This window comes from Nilaparvata lugens, chromosome 7 (genome assembly GCF_014356525.2).
Source record: "Nilaparvata lugens isolate BPH chromosome 7, ASM1435652v1, whole genome shotgun sequence".
NCBI classification, from domain to species: Eukaryota; Metazoa; Arthropoda; class Insecta; order Hemiptera; family Delphacidae; genus Nilaparvata; species Nilaparvata lugens.
This window is the reverse complement of record NC_052510.1, coordinates 6,158,710-6,180,756: the sequence shown is the minus strand read 5'-3', so window position 1 is coordinate 6,180,756 and position 22,047 is coordinate 6,158,710. Positions and strand designations below refer to the sequence as shown.

General features: G+C 34.2%; 1 protein-coding gene across 1 annotated transcript in view; it reads right to left on the bottom strand.

The window, feature by feature from the left end:
• The window catches only part of LOC111052743 (folylpolyglutamate synthase, mitochondrial), a 37,835-nt gene that overhangs the window by 8,256 nt on the left and 7,532 nt on the right, over nt 1-22,047 (bottom strand). Inside the window, exons 3-6 of the mRNA XM_022339498.2 lie at nt 17,856-18,105; nt 16,155-16,294; nt 7,573-7,756; nt 1,655-1,817 (exon numbers count right to left, since the gene is read on the bottom strand). Of these exons, the coding sequence (XP_022195190.2) occupies nt 1,655-1,817; nt 7,573-7,756; nt 16,155-16,294; nt 17,856-18,105 (737 nt within the window). The remainder of the gene's footprint in view (nt 1-1,654; nt 1,818-7,572; nt 7,757-16,154; nt 16,295-17,855; nt 18,106-22,047) is intronic.

Below are 22,047 nucleotides of genomic sequence, written 5' to 3'. Positions count from 1 at the left end.
TACATTTTTTGTAAATTCGATAGCTTGTTTATTTTGTCAAAAACCGCGAAAAAAGCATATTAGAACAAAGCCAATGATATACTGAATGTATTAAAAAAAAACTCCAATGGAAAATTCGAAACCGTTTATGATCTGGAAAGAAAACGGAGTTTAGTACTTCAACAACCCATAACTCGCTTATTAGACCACTTAAAAATTTCAGTTGCTACTTTTTCTCACTCTTATAATGATCTTAACAATTATATTTAAAAAGATTATCCAATTTAAATTAAAAACCGAACAGTCTTGATCTGTCCAGTAGTTGAGACGTGATGATGCGTCATTGGTGAATTTTCTATTCCGTACGTGTATAAGCCAATTCTTTCCTTCATTATATTACAAGCAGGTAGCCCGTGCTCCACAAGGATCCAATTTAAAAACTTGACAAACTGAAATCTTGGAGAATTTAAAATAGACCTATAACCATCCTCGGTAAATTAAGAATCCATATGCAGAATTTCAAGTTAATCAGTCCAGTAGTTCAGACGTGATGATGCGTCATTGGTGAATTTCCTATTCTGTATAAGCCAAGTATTTTCTTTATTATTATTATAGATTATATATAAATTATATCGTATGGGTAGGGTAGCGACAGTGTACCTGAAGAGATATAATGTTCACAATAATTAATTGTAAATTCAAAAAATTATTAACCAAAGTATGGCCACATCATCTGCTTCATGCAACTTATATTCGTATTAAAATTTGGAGGAAGCATGTTCTATCCTTATCATATTCATATAATCTGTTATTATATTCACACAAAAATGTATGAATAATGATTTTTTAGAGAAGCAAGGTTCACAGTATCTCTCATCAATATCAGTTTGATTGCCCACGCACAAGCCTGGTGCTGATATGGGTAACACCCTCAGCAAAAGAAATATTTGAAGACTTGAACGAAACAAATAAAAAATGAAAAACTAATCAGATTCCAGGGGATCTATAACTTTGTGGGCATCTGGTTCAATAATACTACCATAAAAACGGTTTCTTGAAGCGGGTTTCTTCAAATTGTTTGTTTCATTATATTTTTAAATTATTAAATAGATAAAAGATAATCTATCAATGCACGAATAAATAGATGAAAAGTGAATAGATGCCTAGTTTCAATTCTCTATCTGTATCTAAAAAAATGTGAAATTTAGCCAGAATTTTTACAGACAGCGGACTGTATTTGAAATAGAGCTTGTTTATGAATAGAAATCTAGTAGAGTAGATTAAATGCTGGCGTTATGATTCAGAAGCCCGGGTTCAAATCCTGGTCCGGGCAAGATATTTATCTTGGGCCACTCCCGCAGTTTGCATGGACACGATAAGACGTCGGTCCCGGCTGCCTAAAAAACATTCGTCAGGTCATGTCAGAGGCTCTGAAGTTGATCAGGTACGACCTGAAAACTCTGACGCCAGACCTGAGCCAGCCAGGTCATTCGATATTATTATTTATGATAAAAGTGTGTTTTTCTTGAAGTTTGTCTAGATTTGTCTAGTTTGTCACTAGATTTCAACTACAAAATCTCTGTTATCATTATGGAAAAATACACAAAATCACTCCCAATACAATTATAAAGATTGGTTATTTTTTCATCTATCAATTAATCATATTTTCACTTACTGTTTTTACACTTGGCCATCCAAGCGTACGATAGTTGTAATGCTAATGATACATTCAGCTCTTGTATCACACTTGAATCAAACGATTTCTTGATTATTTCGGCACTATTCGTGTAGTTTTCAAGCTTGTAATCGTCTATTGGCGGAGCTTCAATCAGAGTGCACTGTAAAAAAACAAAACATTGAAGAATATCCAAGAAAAACACAAGTTGAACATTTGAAATCGAACATTTTAAAACTGATATTTCAATTATTTTCATCAATAATATTGAAAATTAGCTCCAGAAAAAACTATAACATCAGTCGTGAGACAAATTGACGGCTTAAATTATATACAGGCAAGGTGTATTATTTATATTCAGGCGAGGTGGAACTTCCGTTAAGGACTCCCAACCAATAAAAGCCATGCGAATATTATTATAAGACAGGGTGTCCACTGAATCAGACTTAGAAAATTCCCGTACAATCCCCGTAAATTTCACGTTTTTCCCCGCCGGTTGAAACACATGATTAATATGTAAAAATATGGGTTGTAAGCGGAGGGTGGGTGGTTATGGGGTATGGTGTTACTCAGAACGGTGGTCATTCAGAAAAAATGTAATATCCTTAAATAACAATATCAAATGTAAAGCAGCATGTTTAACATCAAAATGTAGCGCCATTATACGATGATACCTGTATACTGTATTCCGAATAATATAAAAAACAAACTCTGCCCTTAATTAATATAGAATTAGCAAAGTAGCTAGTTGACGGAAGTGTCTAAAAATTCCAGTATCTCGACAAAATTCCCGTTCATTTCCCTTACATTTTTCGCCCAAATGAAATTCACGTACAATTCCCGGTTTCCCGCCCCGTGGACACCCTGTAGGATAATATTGAATATTTTTCACGGATACAACAGAGTAGAATTGTGAGCCGTTTTGGGTGTATCCCGTGGCTCAATTTTGTATATACATTGTATGGTGAATAAATAATATTTTAGACGAAATATCAACAGCTTCAGCATATTATCAAGCAAAATTAAAAATAAATTGACCTATAATATTGAAAAAAATTGGCTCACAGGTCAGATTACTTTACTTTGTAAGAACCGACGAATTTGTCAATATAAAATTAGCTCAAATTCAATAAAAAGTAGCCTAAAGTATCTTATGTCAGTATCGCATTCTTACTTTATCTCAAGGAAAAGTACAATATCTTATTACATGAACAAGTTTGTATTTTTTGTAACTCAAGTTTGTATTTTTTGCATCTCGTTCAGGGCCAACTAGAATAACACATGCCATAGGTATAAAATAGTACACAATTGTATGTTATATGTTTGTATACAATACATAAAAATAGTAATGCTTTCGGTAGCACTGTTGTCTCTCAAATCAAGTTTAACCGCAATATCGTATTCCATTCCCAACTCGTTTTGCTTCGGAATTTATGCATTTTTTGCTCACTGATGTAAAAGATTTGATAAATTATCACTGAATCATCATTGAATAATATGATGATAATATCATATTGTTATTGATAATAACAATACAAAATCAAGTTGATGACAAGTTGTTCTTGTCATCAACTTGATTTTGTATTGTTATTTTTAGTATTTATTTTGAATAGGATTTTTTGCGACTCCCTGTGTGCCTGAAACAGTTTTTAGTTTTTTAGTTCTGGGTAGTTAATTTTATTATTTTCTTGTGATAGGTGTTTGATTTATTAACCTTTGATTTGCTACGTTGTTAAATTTTGGCAATAAAGAATTGAATTGAATTCATCAACTAAACTTTTTTGTATTCTTCTCTCTAAAAGTAGAAAACATAAACCGAACAGTTTCAAAAGCTTTTAAGGTTGTGCTAGTTTAAACTTTATTTTTGGTAAATTGAATAACTTTCTCAAAAATTTATATTTTCAGAAAATTTTCGTTTTATTCAATCAACGATACCATGAAGAATTCATCCTCGGAATTTCATTTATTTCTTACCGAATTTGAAACGACCTGTCCCAAAAATGTAAACTTTATGCGCTCATATCTCAAAAAGTAATGATCGGAGAAAAAAGTTTTCCCTGAGAAAACTATTTCATTTTGATAGCATTAAAATCGAAAATTTTTGAAAAGTCTCACCAGTAGAAGGTTTTTTTTAGCAGTTGCACTGCCTTACAAGTTATTTTGATATTGACCATGAACAAATACACAAATCAAGCAATTATTATCAATTCTACATGCTTTTGATTTCTTCAGATCACCGACGTTTTGACGATGAAACTGGTTCAGTTATCATGCAAGGCCAACTAGATCGGTAAATACTTTCAAGTCACCATATACATATTCATATAAAAAGAACTAGCCGTCAGGCTCGCTTCGCTCGCCATATCCGTCTAGCCAGGGGGCTCCGCCCCCTGGACCACTGACTGGATCGTCCAAGAATGAGATCAGCAGGCTCGCTTCGCTCGCCTGCATTTTTCATTTGGGAATTTTTATCATATGTTAGGACAATCCAGTCGGGGGTCCAGACTAAACGGCTGGCTAAACGGATATGGCGAGCGAAACGAGCCTGACTGCTAGTAATATAATATTCCCAGGATTGAAGTAGCAGTGCCCAATCAATTTTTCCGCGATAGTCAACTCAACTTAATGCCAACCTGACAAAATTATTAATTTAGTTGCCAGTTAACAACTGTTTCGAAGAGGTACTCTATCTAGATTATAGTTCTATAGTAACATATGATATGGAAATTTCAATTATAATTAAGAGATTGGGAGAGAAGAATATACATGCTAAAAGACGAACTTTAAACCCTTAAAACAACCTTAGAGTTAAAATATTGCCAAAAGATTTCTCAGTGCGCCTCTAAAGGGCCAACTGAACATACCTACCAAATTTGAACGTTTTTGGTCCGGTAGATTTTTAGTTATGCGAGTGAGTGAGTGAGTGAGTGAGTGAGTGAGTGAGTGAGTGAGTGAGTGAGTCAGTCAGTCAATCAGTGAGTGAGTGCCATTTCGCTTTTATATATATAGATATTACATAACTTATAAATACATTAAATTGATGCTAAAAATACGTTGCATGAAAATTAACTTGTAGGCTAAAAAATATTTTTTTCTCTCAATCGACCTGAAGCTATAACACAAGGACTATCTTATTATTTTATCTTCCAATGTTATTACATTAGTATAATTTGCATTGTAAATAAATAAATACAGAATGTTTCCGAAATAGATCGACAAACTTCTTGAGGTATTTGAATCATGTAACGTCAATAGCTGGAATACTATCACTCAAGATCTAATTATAAGGATATGGTTGAAAGAGGAAGAAATTTCCAATAAGATTCATATAATTTGTTACTTTGTTTGACGTTTTTGAACTTTCTATGAGCGCTCAAAGTTGAAAACGTACATCGATCGAGTTCAAAGCCAAATTTCAAACAATATTAATGATTATAGATAGTTCAAAACGTATAGGTGAAAACATTATATGAAGCTTATTGGAAATTTTGTCCTCTTTCCAATCATATCCTAACAGTTAAATTTTGACAGATAGTATTCTAGTTATAGATTTTTTTTAATGTAGAAAAATCTATAAATCTTGAATACTATAAGATTAGATGATACAAGGATGATAGATAGACAAGGATAGCAACACCAATGTTGATCAAGGTCTGTAGATCAAGGTCAAGACACGATCCTGTGATGCATTGCAAAATGGCCATTTTGAGTGTATCAACTCTTTATCATAGTATTTTCACATAACATGATATGTTATTAGTAATTTTTAGATGAATGGGATAATGCTCGGCTTGGAATTGTAAAATAGATTCTTCCGACTTAATGAGACTATTTAGACTTCTACGAGAAACTAAATAGTTGATTTTTCAACTTAATTGATCGGTAACTTTCAAACTCTTTTTGAGGTAAAGGTTCATTTTGGTTTGTGCGTAAACTTCCGCAGTCGACGACGACAAGCATTGTTGACATTCATATTGTCCAAATTTCAAGTGTGCTAAAACAGCTGATCAAATAACTTTTCAGTTTGTGTTTATTATTCAAGAATAAAAACATTTCTAATAATATCAACATATTGTCATTTAAAAGTATAAATAAATAAGTGTGGCGAATCATCTGATATTTGCCACCTGTGATTAACAGCCTGTTTTCAACTTGCATCAGTTCAATAATTTTGTCATCTCTAAATTAAAACATCTGATCATTCATCTAGTTTTATTTAACCTATTTTATCATAGGAAATCCACAAACTCAACCTCCCCCGTTAAAACATAATAATTGAACATAATCTTCTAGATTATTTAGACAAATTGAAATCTACCCAATCTGAGAACCTGGCCCTGTCGTGGTCGACGACGGCATTTAAGCACAAACTAAAACCCAGCTTTAGCCTTGCATTTTTCTGTCTTGTCCCAATGCCTCATGAATTATAACAGCTATGTGTTACAAGAATAAGAACAATAATTTTTGGACTACTCATTATCGAAATTTCATTATTAAATAATCGAACACCTGAAGTGACATATCCGAAGCAGAATATTATTTTTAAAATGCATAACGCATGATTTTGTTACGAATTATATTGGATTTTGAAATGTGCCGCTAAAAATCGCATCGAAATGGCCGCTTCATGAGGAACATGGGTGTTTAGAACTGTTTCTATAGACCTTGATGTTGATCAGGTGCTGCCATTATAACGTGGACCTCACTGAAGTACAGTAACTTTGCCTCCGTGACTTTGAAAGGCAAGGTATGGTTCGCGAGGTAATATTTACGGCTATGATAAAACATGAGGCTTCAGATACCCTAGATCCCTAGATGGAGGAAGCTCCCCACAGAACTTCCTTGAAGGAAGCTCTCTACACACAGAGATTCTCCATGAATGAGAGATTTGCAACGTACCACCAACAATGGAAAGAGCTGTTGGACGAGTCAGCTGATAGGTTGTGTATCTTTTCGGATACAACACGTTGCGTTGAGAAGATACAAAAGAGCATCTGTTGCTTAGGGAACGAACCATTAAAGCTCCTTGTGTATCTTTTCGGATGCATCACGTTGCTTTTGAGAAGATACAAAGGAGCAACTGTTGCTTATGGAACGAGCCATTAAAGCTCCTTGTGTATCTTTTCGGATGAATCACGTTGCTTTTGAAAAGATACAAAACAGCATCTGTTGCTTAGGGAACGAACCATTAAAGCTCTTTGTGTATCTTTTCGGATGCATCACGTTGCTTTTGAGAAGATACAAAAGAGCATATGTTGCTTATGGAAAGATATATTTCGCCGATAGGCAAAGCTACAGGACCCGGACTATAAATGAGAACGCGCCAACGAAGCTCCCCAACAGCTAAGCTCCCCGTCAGTATAGCTCCTTTTAAAACCACTTTCGAGGGGATTGGTTGACGGGGTCAACTGAGCTCCTGAGAGAGGTTATCGTCACCGAACCCGAATTCAATAAGAAACAATTCCAAGTCAGTTGAATTCGGAAACAGAAATTATTTATTTCATTTTATGTTTGCAGTGATAGAAGTGACAACATCAACAAGCTTTCTTCTATTAATCGAATTCATAGAATGTGTGAAACAGTGCCTGTGATTGTACTACTTCCCCGCCCGCTTCAAGCTACGATCACGACAACCAGAATCTAAATGCAGTAGGGGATCAGCTGTCGGGGAACTTGGTTGTCGTGAGCGTGTGGAACGACAACCAAGCTCCTTCGTCCTAGTAGGGGATGTTCGATGTTTTTGAACGGGTAGTATTGTAGTCTAGTGGCCCTCGCCGATAGGGCGAGGTGTCGGGGAGACTAGTTGACGGCAATGGAATATTTTGCCAGGGGATTTACTGACGCCTGTGATCAAAATTGCGAGGAGCTTAGTTGTCGGGGAGACAGGTTGGCGGCGACCCCTATAAATAGCAACTCACATTGTTGTCTCGTGACCTCTCCTTGAGCACGTGTAGGGCGGAGGGTGGCTGACCTCTGGCTACAATCACGGTTGACCTTGGCTTGATGATCCCCGCCTTCTGCCAGGCTATCTGCTCGATGCGGTCCCCCAGCAGTTTGGTGTGGTCAAGGCCTAGCGAGGTGATGCCAACAATCGGTGTATTACTATAATACATATATTATTACTAAAAACTCACAAGTCGATAATTATCATTTAAGGCCCACTGCAAATAGATCACGGTCTATAAATACAGGTCATGACACAATCCCGTGATGCATTGCAAAATCGCCATTTTATGGGGTCCTAGTTCACCAATTTTCAAATTTATCAGCTGTTATCATTATAGATTGAACAACATGATTTGTTATTTTGTTATATTGTTCAAGAAATATTGCTTGTCTTCCGACATAATAATAATATCTAGATTCCAACTAGGAACTGAATTGTTGATTTTTAGATTTACTCTTAATTTAACACATATAACTAGAGATACCAGTAATGATATAAAAAATTGGATAATTGCAAACTATTTCACTTCAATAGGAAACCTTATTTAAATTAAAATTTATTGTATCCCTTATAATTTATTTACTTTTCTCTTTTCTACTATTTTCTTTTCTACTTTTCTACTATACTATTTTCGATTTGCAACGGTCACCAGCGGGTAAAGTTTATTCTTTTGCTGGTGATGCCATATATAATACGTAAATTATATATACTTACGTAAAGATATATTTATAATTTTGTATTATTATTTTCTTATTTTTAAGTTAACACTTGTATTTTGTTTAAATTTATTGTTCATCATATTTGATTTGCTCTTTATTTGTGATTGTTTTTTTAAATGGCGAAATAAATGATTTGATTTGATTGGGAACTTCAAACTGTTTTTGAGGTTAGCCTTATGTACCATTGCCTTATGAATCATAACAAGTTACAAGAATAAGTACAATTTTAATAATAAAAATGAATTATTGAACCATTTATTATTGAATTTTCATTATTAAAGAATCGAAAAACTGAATTTACATATCTGAACCTAAATATTGTTTTTAAAAAGCATAAAGCATGATCTTGTTATGAGCAGATTGGAATTTCAAATGTACCGTCATAAAGACCCCACATAATGGCCGCTCCATAAGGAGCACGAGAGTCATGACCTGTATTTATAGACCTTGAAATAGATATATCACATATCACACCAATATTGAATGATTGAAGAAACAGCTGTTGATCTATATAAATACTAAAATAATAAACCGAATCACTTTCTCACAGACTCGTATGCAGATACTCTGTTTAAACGGAGAAATGTCAGCTGTTCATTAACCCCTTATGGAACACATTATGATAAATGCAACCATATCTGCAAGTAAACGTGGTTTACCGTTAAATGTAGTGTTATCATGTGACCCTAAGATTAGCAGAAAAACTAAACTTGATATAAAAACCGAGCTTCTAGTAATTTATTATTCCATATTGACGAATAAGGCTCGAGATTTCTGCTCTAACTAGTGATTGCAATGCCATTTCTCTGGATATATTTGTTAGAAGTGGTATCGCTTACGAATTTTGGTTATATTTTTTCTCTCTTTTTCCTATCTTCTTGCCTTTTTCGCTCCACTTCATTCCTTTCTTTTATACCATAGAGAAACAATAGCATTAGTAGATATCCAATGGTATAGGGCGTTTATGTCGCAACTTTTACAGTTCTTTTATTTCAAACCGATAGTACACGCAGTTCTTTCCCGTAAAGCTGTGTGACGCTGGTAGTCTCTCATATTGTGCCGTTCATACACTCTCAACCGGCCAAAACAGTAAAATCGACAATAATCGGCTTGAGTTAACAGTAAAAGTTGCGACATAAACGCCATGGGATATCATAAACACCATGGGATACCTACTTAATATGCTATTGTTACTCTATGGTATTAAAGAAAGGAATGACAAGTGAAGAGGAGCGAAATATATATCCTATATCCTACGGGATATCTACTTACGCTATTTTTCTTCTATGTTTATACCCTCTACCACCATCAAGCCTGTTTTTTTTTGTTGGGAAAATTTTTATTTTGTTTGTGTTGTTTTGCATATTGATTTATTTTGTGTATCTCGTGTTTATTTGGATAAAATTATTGATTATTATTGATATTGATAATACATATGCTAAAGAACGTTTCAACTAGATTTATTTCTACACTCTAACAGAATATACAAGGGAATAAATAAATGCCGGTGAGTCAATGGCCCATATGAATAAAACCAGAGCAAATGCTCATGAGCAAAAGCATTGAGCATAAGGTTTTGCTCATGAGCAAAAGGTAGAAGCAAAAGCATTTGCTCATTTTGATATGAATAAGCTTTACCTTATACTCTTACCTTATGCTCCTGAACTCTGGAGCAAATGCTCACGTATTTTAAAGATTTTTCATCAGCTGATTCGCTTTTGTAGCCTTAATTTGTATGTATAGCTCACGGAAGCGCTAAATATGCAAACAGGGGGCACCACTGTGTTTGCGTCGTGTGCTCTGTTTTCTATTTTTATGAATACAGTTTTATGTTAGTTGAGTTTAGAATTTTGAAATAATAGCGTGAAAAAATGTCATCTCTATAATAATCTTCAGCATATTCTTATAATATCAATAGCCTTGTTATAATCGTCTACACTCTCATATTCTTAAATGCCTATTTTCTATTTTGTGATGGCTATCTTTATAACAGGTAGCTTTTGTATTTATTCTTTTGTAGGAATAATGGTGATATATATCATGGTTGAATCTAAAAAGAGTTTTATAGTTCTACACTATTGGTTGTGATAGTATCTGGTATAGTTTCCTCTTCCTATCAAGGAAGGTTTCCTCTTCATATCAAAGGTGATAAGCTGCTCTAGACGAAGCATTTGTTTCAAAAGTTGAGCAAATGCTCTAGTTTATTCATACAATTTTGAGCAAAAGCTTCTACTTTTGAGCAAATGCTCAAACTATTTTTTTGATGAGCATGAGCAAAAGGTTTTGCTCACGTTTATTCATAGAAAATGAAGCAAATGCTCCATATTTTAGAAGTATGAGCAAATGCTCAACTTTATTCATATGGGCCATTGAATCCGATCGGAGCCGTCGGCTTCAATGCTCCTCTCGGAATTCCCGACGGCATTTCCGATCTACGATGCGTACGATGCAGACAGGTATGCGCACTTCAATTGAAACAAATGCATCAAATCTAATCGTCCGATCCGTCCGATGCGTGCCGTCCGTCCGATGACGATCTGTGTGCGCCTACCTTTAGGCGACAACCAAGCTCTTTCGTTCGTTCTAGTAGGGGATGTTCGATGTTTTTGAACGGGTAGTATTGTAGTCTAGTGGCCTCGCCGATAGGGCGAGGTGTCGGGGAGACTAGTTCACGGCAATGGAATATTTTGCCAGGGGATTTACTGACGCCTGTGATCAAAATTGCGAGGAGCTTAGTTGTCGGGGAGACAGGTTGGCGGTGACCCCTATAAATAGCAACTCACATTGTTGTCTCGTGACCTCTCCTTGAGCACGTGTAGGGCGGAGGGTGGCTGACCTCGGGCTACAATCACGGTTGACCTTGGCTTGATGATCCCCGCCTTCTGCCAGGCTATCTGCTCGATGCGGTCCCCCAGCAGTTTGGTGTGGTCAAGGCCTAGCGAGGTGATGCCATATATAATACGTAAATTATATATACTTACGTAAAGATATATTTATAATTTTGTATTATTATTTTCTTATTTTTAGTTAACACTTGTATTTTGTTTAAATTTATTGTTCATCATATTTGATTTGCTCTTTATTTGTGATTGTTTTTTTTTAAATGGCGAAATAAATGATTTGATTTGATTGGGAACTTCAAACTGTTTTTGAGGTTAGCCTTATGTACCATTGCCTTATGAATCATAACAAGTTACAAGAATAAGTACAATTTTTAATAATAAAAATGAATTATTGAACCATTTTTTATTGAATTTTCATTATTAAAGAATCGAAAAACTGAATTTACATATCTGAACCTAAATATTGTTTTTAAAAAGCATAAAGCATGATCTTGTTATGAGCAGATTGGAATTTCAAATGTACCGTCATAAAGACCCCACATAATGGCCGCTCCATAAGGAGCACGAGAGTCATGACCTGTATTTATAGACCTTGAAATAGATATATCACATATCACACCAATATTGAATGATTGAAGAAACAGCTGTTGATCTATATAAGTACTAAAATAATAAACCGAATCACTTTCTCACAGACTCGTATGCAGATACTCTGTTTAAACGGAGAAATGTCAGCTGTTCATTAACCCCTTATGGAACACATTATGATAAATGCAACCATATCTGCAAGTAAACGTGGTTTACCGTTAAATGTAGTGTTATCATGTGACCCTAAGATTAGCAGAAAAACTAAACTTGATATAAAAACCGAGCTTCTAGTAATTTATTATTCCATATTGACGAATAAGGCTCGAGATTTCTGCTCTAACTAGTGATTGCAATGCCATTTCTCTGGATATATTTGTTAGAAGTGGTATCGCTTACGAATTTTGGTTATATTTTTTCTCTCTTTTTCCTATCTTCTTGCCTTTTTCGCTCCACTTCATTCCTTTCTTTTATACCATAGAGAAACAATAGCATTAGTAGATATCCCATGGTATAGGGCGTTTATGTCGCAACTTTTACTGTTCTTTTATTTCAAACCGATAGTACACGCAGTTCTTTCCCGTAAAGCTGTGTGACGCTGGTAGTCTCTCATATTGTGCTGTTCATACACTCTCAACCGGCCAAAACAGTAAAAATCGACAATAATCGGCTTGAGTTAACAGTAAAAGTTGCGACATAAACGCCATGGGATATCATAAACACCATGGGATACCTACTTAATATGCTATTGTTACTCTATGGTATAAAAGAAAGGAATGACAAGTGAAGAGGAGCGAAATATATATCCTATATCCTACGGGATATCTACTTACGCTATTTTTCTTCTATGTTTATACCCTCTACCACCATCAAGCCTGTTTTTTTTTGTTGGGAAAATTTTTATTTTGTTTGTGTTGTTTTGCATATTGATTTATTTTGTGTATCTCGTGTTTATTTGAATAAAATTATTGATTATTATTGATATTGATAATACATATGCTAAAGAACGTTTCAACTAGATTGATTTCTACAGTGATGCAGATTTGATGGCTAGTGAGATCGGACTCCCCAACTGCAACTAGAGATACATGGAAGACTATAGACGAAAAAAGAAATACTAATCGAGTAACAGTTATTGTGAATTGGCATACGAAACAAAAACCTCCAACTTTTCCTCCAACTCCTGTCTAAAGTGCTTACTTTACTCCCTGGAACATAATACTAAAGTGTCACTTTTTCGCTCTCGGGAGGAAAAAACAGGAAAACTCCCTAGAGCGAAAAGTAACTCCATTTAAATAACATGGGAAGCATCTCTATTTTACAAACGTACATTTGAAATAGGTTAGAAGGTCTAAGCTCAGATGAGGAAGCATATAGAGTAGTCATTAAACCAACTAAATTCAATACCTCAACCAGACATTTGATCAATTTAAATGAAATTTATGTTTGTATGCTAAAATTATTACAAACTTCATATCACTATACTAAAAAAAAAAGTTATAAAAATGTTTTTATTCCATGTTATTGAAAATACCAGCCAACGAATATTCCTCATTAACTAATCAAATTTGAAACGGGAACTTCATCATAGTTGTAGTTGTGGCGGCCATTTTTGTTACAACTTTTGCCGACAGATAGCGCATAGCGCTGAAGATAATCTGGCGCGTATATCATGAGTGAAAAATGTTTTTTCTCCCTCAGAAAAATTGTTGCCCTCGGCTTCCCCTCGGGCTTCAAACTTTTCCCTCAGGGAGAAGAAAACATACCTACTTTTCACTCTAGATATACAAATAACTATTATGAATTAGTGAAGGATTTGGGAACAAACCTGAAAATATTTGTGCAATCATTTTCGCCGCCTATTCCAACCTCGATGACAGCGACATCTACCTGCTCTGCCAGAAACACGTGAATCGCCATAACTGTTAGAAAACTGAAGTAGAAAGGCATTGATCCATCGTACTCATCCTATAAGCAGAGAAAACAATGTCAGTTGGTCTATAAGGCAGGAGAGAGTGGGTTATTCTATTATTTGTAAGAACAATACAAAAGTGATTGGCTACATGAACAAACAGTGATTGGACAATTTTTTTATTATTGGATAAGATCAGTTATAAATTATATATACTTACGTAAATATATATTTATAATTTTGTATTATTATTTTCTTATTTTTAAGTTAACACTTGTATTTTGTTTAAATTTATTGTTCATCATATTTGATTTGCTCTTTATTTGTGATTGTTTTTTTTAAATGGCGAAATAAATGATTTGATTTGATTGGGAACTTCAAACTGTTTTTGAGGTTAGCCTTATGTACCATTGCCTTATGAATCATAACAAGTTACAAGAATAAGTACAATTTTTAATAATAAAAATGAATTATTGAACCATTTATTATTGAATTTTCATTATTAAAGAATCGAAAAACTGAATTTACATATCTGAACCTAAATATTGTTTTTAAAAAGCATAAAGCATGATCTTGTTATGAGCAGATTGGAATTTCAAATGTACCGTCATAAAGACCCCACATAATGGCCGCTCCATAAGGAGCACGAGAGTCATGACCTGTATTTATAGACCTTGAAATAGATATATCACATATCACACCAATATTGAATGATTGAAGAAACAGCTGTTGATCTATATAAATACTAAAATAATAAACCGAATCACTTTCTCACAGACTCGTATGCAGATACTCTGTTTAAACGGAGAAATGTCAGCTGTTCATTAACCCCTTATGGAACACATTATGATAAATGCAACCATATCTGCAAGTAAACGTGGTTTACCGTTAAATGTAGTGTTATCATGTGACCCTAAGATTAGCAGAAAAACTAAACTTGATATAAAAACCGAGCTTCTAGTAATTTATTATTCCATATTGACGAATAAGGCTCGAGATTTCTGCTCTAACTAGTGATTGCAATGCCATTTCTCTGGATATATTTGTTAGAAGTGGTATCGCTTACGAATTTTGGTTATATTTTTTCTCTCTTTTTCCTATCTTCTTGCCTTTTTCGCTCCACTTCATTCCTTTCTTTTATACCATAGAGAAACAATAGCATTAGTAGATATCCAATGGTATAGGGCGTTTATGTCGCAACTTTTACAGTTCTTTTATTTCAAACCGATAGTACACGCAGTTCTTTCCCGTAAAGCTGTGTGACGCTGGTAGTCTCTCATATTGTGCCGTTCATACACTCTCAACCGGCCAAAACAGTAAAATCGACAATAATCGGCTTGAGTTAACAGTAAAAGTTGCGACATAAACGCCATGGGATATCATAAACACCATGGGATACCTACTTAATATGCTATTGTTACTCTATGGTATTAAAGAAAGGAATGACAAGTGAAGAGGAGCGAAATATATATCCTATATCCTACGGGATATCTACTTACGCTATTTTTCTTCTATGTTTATACCCTCTACCACCATCAAGCCTGTTTTTTTTTGTTGGGAAAATTTTTATTTTGTTTGTGTTGTTTTGCATATTGATTTATTTTGTGTATCTCGTGTTTATTTGGATAAAATTATTGATTATTATTGATATTGATAATACATATGCTAAAGAACGTTTCAACTAGATTGATTTCTACAGTGATGCAGATTTGATGGCTAGTGAGATCGGACTCCCCAACTGCAACTAGAGATACATGGAAGACTATAGACGAAAAAAGAAATACTAATCGAGTAACAGTTATTGTGAATTGGCATACGAAACAAAAACCTCCAACTTTTCCTCCAACTCCTGTCTAAAGTGCTTACTTTACTCCCTGGAACATAATACTAAAGTGTCACTTTTTCGCTCTCGGGAGGGAAAAACAGGAAAACTCCCTAGAGCGAAAAGTAACTCCATTTAAATAACATGGGTGGCATCTCTATTTTACAAACGTACATTTGAAATAGGTTAGAAGGTCTAAGCTCAGATGAGGAAGCATATAGAGTAGTCATTAAACCAACTAAATTCAATACCTCAACCAGACATTTGATCAATTTAAATGAAATTTATGTTTGTATGCTAAAATTATTACAAACTTCATATCACTATACTAAAAAAAAAGTTATAAAAATGTTTTTATTCCATGTTATTGAAAATACCAGCCAACGAATATTCCTCATTAACTAATCAAATTTGAAACGGGAACTTCATCATAGTTGTAGTTGTGGCGGCCATTTTTGTTACAACTTTTGCCGACAGATAGCGCATAGCGCTGAAGATAATCTGGCGCGTATATCACGAGTGAAAAATGTTTTTTCTCCCTCAGGAAAATTGTTGCCCTCGGCTTCCCCTCGGGCTTCAAACTTTTCCCTCAGGGAGAAGAAAACAGTACCTACTTTTCACTCTAGATATACAAATAACTATTATGAATTAGTGAAGGATTTGGGAACAAACCTGAAAATATTTGTGCAATCATTTTCGCCGCCTATTCCAACCTCGATGACAGCGACATCTACCTGCTCTGCCAGAAACACGTGAATCGCCATAACTGTTAGAAAACTGAAGTAGAAAGGCATTGATCCATCGTACTCATCCTATAAGCAGAGAAAACAATGTCAGTTGGTCTATAAGGCAGGAGAGAGTGGGTTATTCTATTATTTGTAAGAACAATACAAAAGTGATTGGCTACATGAACAAACAGTGATTGGACAATTTTTTTATTATTGGATAAGATCAGTTATAAACTATTCATATTTTCTTGACAAATATAATATAATTGGTTATTTTAAACAAGAATGAACAGTTAATATTACATCAGATAAACCACTTTTAGCTATCCTCTATAGGAGGCAGTGGCAAGACAGAGATTCGGCAACGCTGTTCTCCTTTCCTTCTCATCTGCCATTATAACGTGGACCTCACTATAGACTAATTTTTTTATTATGAGGGGTTGTAACTCAAATATTTCAAATGTAAACACCCATTGTGTGGTACATCATTTTAAAGGCCTTTTTAAAACAAGGAAGATGACATCGATAAAAATGTTCTATGATACTTTAATCAAAAATGGCGGCTGATTGAAGATTCAGTTTTTGAAGAAATAATTGATAAAGTTCAATCAGCCGCCATTTCGGATAAAAGTATCATAGAGCATGTTTATTGGTGACATATTTCTCGTTTTGAAAATACCTTTTAAATGATGTACCACACAATGGGTGTTTACATTCAAAATATTTGAGTTACAACCCCCTCATTTCCTTAAAAACTAAAACTTTAATCAGCCGCCATTTTGGATACAATTATCATAGAACATTTTTATCGATGCCATCTTTCTTGTTTTAAAAAGGCCTTTAAAATGATGTACCACACAATGGGTGTTTACATTTAAAATATTCGAGTTAACTTACAACCTCTAAAGCTGGGTTTACACCAAAGTTATTAACAAAATGTTAATAACTTAATCCTTATAGATTCTATTAGATTGAATGGAACTTGACAAACACATATGTTCATCATGTGTATGATAAGATATGTTCAATCTAATAGAATCTATAAGGATTAAGTTATTAACATTTTGTTATTAACTTTGATGTAAACTCAGCTTAAGTCTCCCCCTTATGCGGTGTAGAAATTCAGTTGTACGTCAAAAGGTAGAGTAATTGACCAATAGCTTGTCCTGAAAGTTACAGTATTATATCTACATCAGTCTCCAACATATTGAAGGGTTCCCATGCATATGACTCACTCTGTCTATGTACTAGCAGGTACCTGTGCTTCGCAAGGGTCTGTTCAAAGCACATATAGATTGAATTAAGACAGACTGAAAACTTAACGTTTTGAAATATTTTTGAATAAATGACGTTTGGATAATTTAAAATAGGCCTATAACCATCCTCGATAAATTAAGATTCTTCATGCAGAATTTCAAGTTAATCAGTTCAGTAGTTCAGATGTGATGATGCGTCATTTGTGTATTTCCTGTGTTTATAATAATTCTATGAAAATAATTATTATTCTAGTTGACTAATGACTAATGACTTTATTGGCATCCAGCCTCCGATAGTTATGAATTTCCGTACGTCTATAAACCGATTCTTTTCCTTATTATATTATAGATTAATCCTATAGAATCATTAGTTGCCCTTGACCAATTACTTTATTAGCCTCCAGCCGCCGATAGACGTTCCAGAAGTGAGCGACAAACGCCTCCTCAGAGACGGGCAGTCCGTTGATGCGAATTCGCTCGCGAACGGCGACAAGGTGGGGCGACGAAAAGAAGCCGGTTCTGTAGCCGTGACTGCGCAGGACCGATTCGCAGTAGGCGCACGTCGACCCCTTTCCCTTCGTTCCCGAGACGTGGATGACGCTCAGTGAGCTCTCAAGCGTTTCAACTTCTATGCCCGTCCTGAAAATTGCATATTTCTATTAAATTAAATCTTTATTCTTTATTGATTCATACAATAAGTACACCATCACAATTATAGGAAAGGAAAAAAGGTAATATTGTACTATTCATTTCCCAAATTTAGACAAGGTTACATGTAGTCCGAAATAGGTTAAGTCTTGTAGTTGTTCACTTCACGAAATTTTCAATCCTTAATTATTTTCGCCACATTGCACAGAAAGCAGTCCCTACGTAGATCTGAAAGACCTTGTTTGCAGACGACTCTCGTATGATGTAAGAAACACGTTTCTTTTCCGGTCTAGGCCGGAAAGTGTACTCTTTCCAGCCGCTTGGAAGACCGTAGTTAATAAGTCATCCCCTAGATCGGGCGAGTGTCCACTTTCTCCATCTGAAGTCGCCATGATTTCAGTTCGAATTTCGAATCAAACTAATTCAGCATTCGCTTCGCAACCATTTTTATTCAATTATTTATTGTTGATTAGTGCATTCCGAATTTTCAAAAATGCTTGAAGATGACGACACCCGTGATATTCCAAGTAAAATTTTAAAAGAATCTGAAATCCTGACTGCAAAATCTTCTACCACTAAAATCAAGAGATAGGTATGATAACGAGTATTCTTTATTTATTTTGTCAGCAATACCTGTAGTGTGGCGAAAAATATTGTTGGCACCACGGGCTAAAATGTTTTTCCGGCTCTCAATCTTTTCTAGTCCTCGGCCTACGGCCTCGGACTTGAAAACCTCATTTTCTACTCTAGGTGCGAAATATACTATTTCACTAAGTAGAATTTTAAATTTAGATGCTTCAAAACCAAACATAGAAGAAATATTTCACATTATTATCACTAAGATAAGAAATATTCACATATTAAAAAAATAATTTTGCAAGAACAGAAAACAAACTTAAGAATCGAGATTTTAATAAATTCTATTCAAAAAAACAAATTTTTATTCACAATACAAACAATTGAGGGTCCTGCCAAACCCGAACGTTTTTCGACGGGTGCCCAGTTACAAAAAATACGAGTTACAAAGATGAATAAACTTAGACAAAATAAATATTACACTTTAAAGATTTTAAAAGTATAAGATGGAAGAAAACAAATACAAATTGCAAAAAGAAAATAAGAAATATACATCAGATTTTGATAGAGAATTAATAAAAAAATGAAAATAACGAAAATGTGTTAGAAAGGAATGAAATAAAAAGGAAAAGCGAAAAATTGTTTTACACAACAGTAATAATACATTTTTATCGTTGAGGCAGGCGGCAGTGACAATAAAAGGAAAATTTTAAAACTTCAGCCAGTAAAAATTGAAAAATTCTAATAATGTAAGCATGCTGTCATTTATTTAACTTGACGTTTCTTAAATCATGTGTACGTTTGCAAAATTATTAGTTTTATAAATTGATTGTGCTCTTATTATTGAGATACAACACATTACATCCTTCTTAGAGTAATCACGAATATTTGGAGTAAGTCTGTTAAATAAGTAGGGAATTACATAATGTAGGGATCTTTCACCATAAATATTATTGAATCTGGGTACTAGCCTACATATATTGAATACAAAATATATATATTTAATGGAAAATTGAATTTTCATGTTTTCTGACATAAAATTGAATTTCTATAATATTTGAAAGGAGGGGGAGAAGAAGAAGAAGAAGCGAGGAGGAGGAGGAGGAGGAGAGAAAGAATAAGAAGAAGAAAGAGCTGGGGAAATAAGATTATTATGATTAAGAAATGAGCAATTCTTGGACAGTGAGCATGAAGTGAGAGATTGATTGATTATTATATTTCCTATACAATAAGGAGGAGTTCGAGAGAGAGAGAGAGAGAGAGAGAGAGAGAGAGAGAGAGAGAGAGAGAGAGAGAGAGAGAGAGAGAGAGAGAGAATAAGTGTAATATGACATTTATGTGTGAGTGAGAAAAATATAATTTTAAGAGGTCGTTTCAGTTGAAGATTGTCAAAACATTTTACTATCTAGTCCATTCATTATCATTTTCACATTTTTGTGTTTTTCAACTTTCTTTAACCACAAGACAACCCATCTCGATCTTGGATGTTATATGAAGAAATCCATCCAGAAAGTGCTGGCCATGGATTGAAACTTCTAAATTACCTACTGATATTTTTTATGGAGTGGCATACAATATACGATACGAGTTGTGGTTTTGAATAAAATTTTTAATAAAAAATTCTTAATTTGACTAGTAAATTGACGTACGAAAGACGGTTTATAGTATAGGCATACATAATTATGTATGTATAGCATACATATAGGCATATAGTATACTATTCAAGTTTGTAACACAAACGGAAAATGAAAACACCTTTTCAAAATAACTTGAAAAACTAGCCTACATGCACTAATTACTTAAGAGTGCAATACAAAATAGATAGTATGATGACTTAATTTGACTGATAAAGAGTAGTTTTTCTTTCAAATGTTAGTTATAGACAAGTGGCAATCATCAAATAAAGTAGGCTGTATAATCTATAGATCTAACTCAAGGATAAACTTCACAACTCTTTCTCGTTTACATTTTTCTCATGTAAAATGAATATTAAACACTTGAGCCCGGTTGCACAAAAGACGTTTAAATCTTAACCGTGATTAATTTCACGAGATCCAATCAGAGAAAGCCTTTTAGAAAAGATGGCTTCGTGATTAATTTCACGAGAACCAATCAGAGAAAGCCTTTTAGAAAAGACGGCTTCGTGATTAATTTCACGAGAACCAATCAGAGAAAGCCTTTTAGAAAAGATGGCTTCTCTGATTGGTTCTCATGAAATTAATCAAAGTTAAAATTTAACCGGCTTTTGTGCAAAGGGCACTAAGAAAAGATTTGAAAAGTATTAACTCAGTTTCAGTTGGACAAATTATTGGATGTTGCAAACTGAAAATTTAATGATTATTTTTGAGAAACAAACTATTGTGGAGAAAACTCAGTAAATGACTGCAATAATGGATAGAACAGCATTAATTAAGTTATAACATGGAGTTAAGATACCATGAGAAGTTATCCCATGGACATCTTGAAAATGTATCTTTCCATCAACGTTAGTAGACAGTTGTCTACTAACTTTGTCTTTCCATAAGCTGAGGCCATGATTTGTAAAGTTTGGAGTTATTGATAGAAAACATTTTGTTTTACATTTTTCTTTTTTAATATGATGATTAAAATTGCAACAAATATTATTGAAAAGAAACTGATTTCTAAAATCTTGAAAAGTGAGAAATGAAGTTTGTAGGGAATCAGCATTATTGTAGTTAATTTCAACACACCGATTTCTCGCCAACACGACAACACAGAATGTTCTCTTATGGGTTGATTGGATTGGCGTATCAACGGCAACCAGATCTGATAACAGCGCTCACACTCACATTCCGGGACAACACGTCACGGTACGATAGGACAGAAAGCTTTGTGTTTATTTAGGATTTTTTCTAGACATTTTAAATTGGTAGATTATTTATTAATTTTTGAGAAAACATAACAACAGGTCAATGTAACTTACTGAGCGCGAGGTCTACTGTTCACAGAACTACTAGTAGTCCACTAGACAGCTGATTTATGATGAATAATTCTATAGTCTGATTTTTTCTCTAATATTGGCGTATGAAGGAGGCTCCTTTTTCCTTTTATATTATCCTTGAGATGCAAAATTTCCAAAAACCTTGTATATACGTCGACGCGCAATTCAAAGAGGAACATACCTGTCAACTTTCATGAAAATCTATTGCTGCGTTTCGCTGTAAATGCGCAACATATAAACATTTAAACATATAAACATTCAAACATTTAAACATAAAGAGAAATGCCAAACCGTCGACTTAAATCTTAGACCTCACTGCGCTCGGTCAAAAATATATTTTCTTGAAATTAAAATATGATTAACTATTTTCAACAATAATGAACAGTTAAATTGAT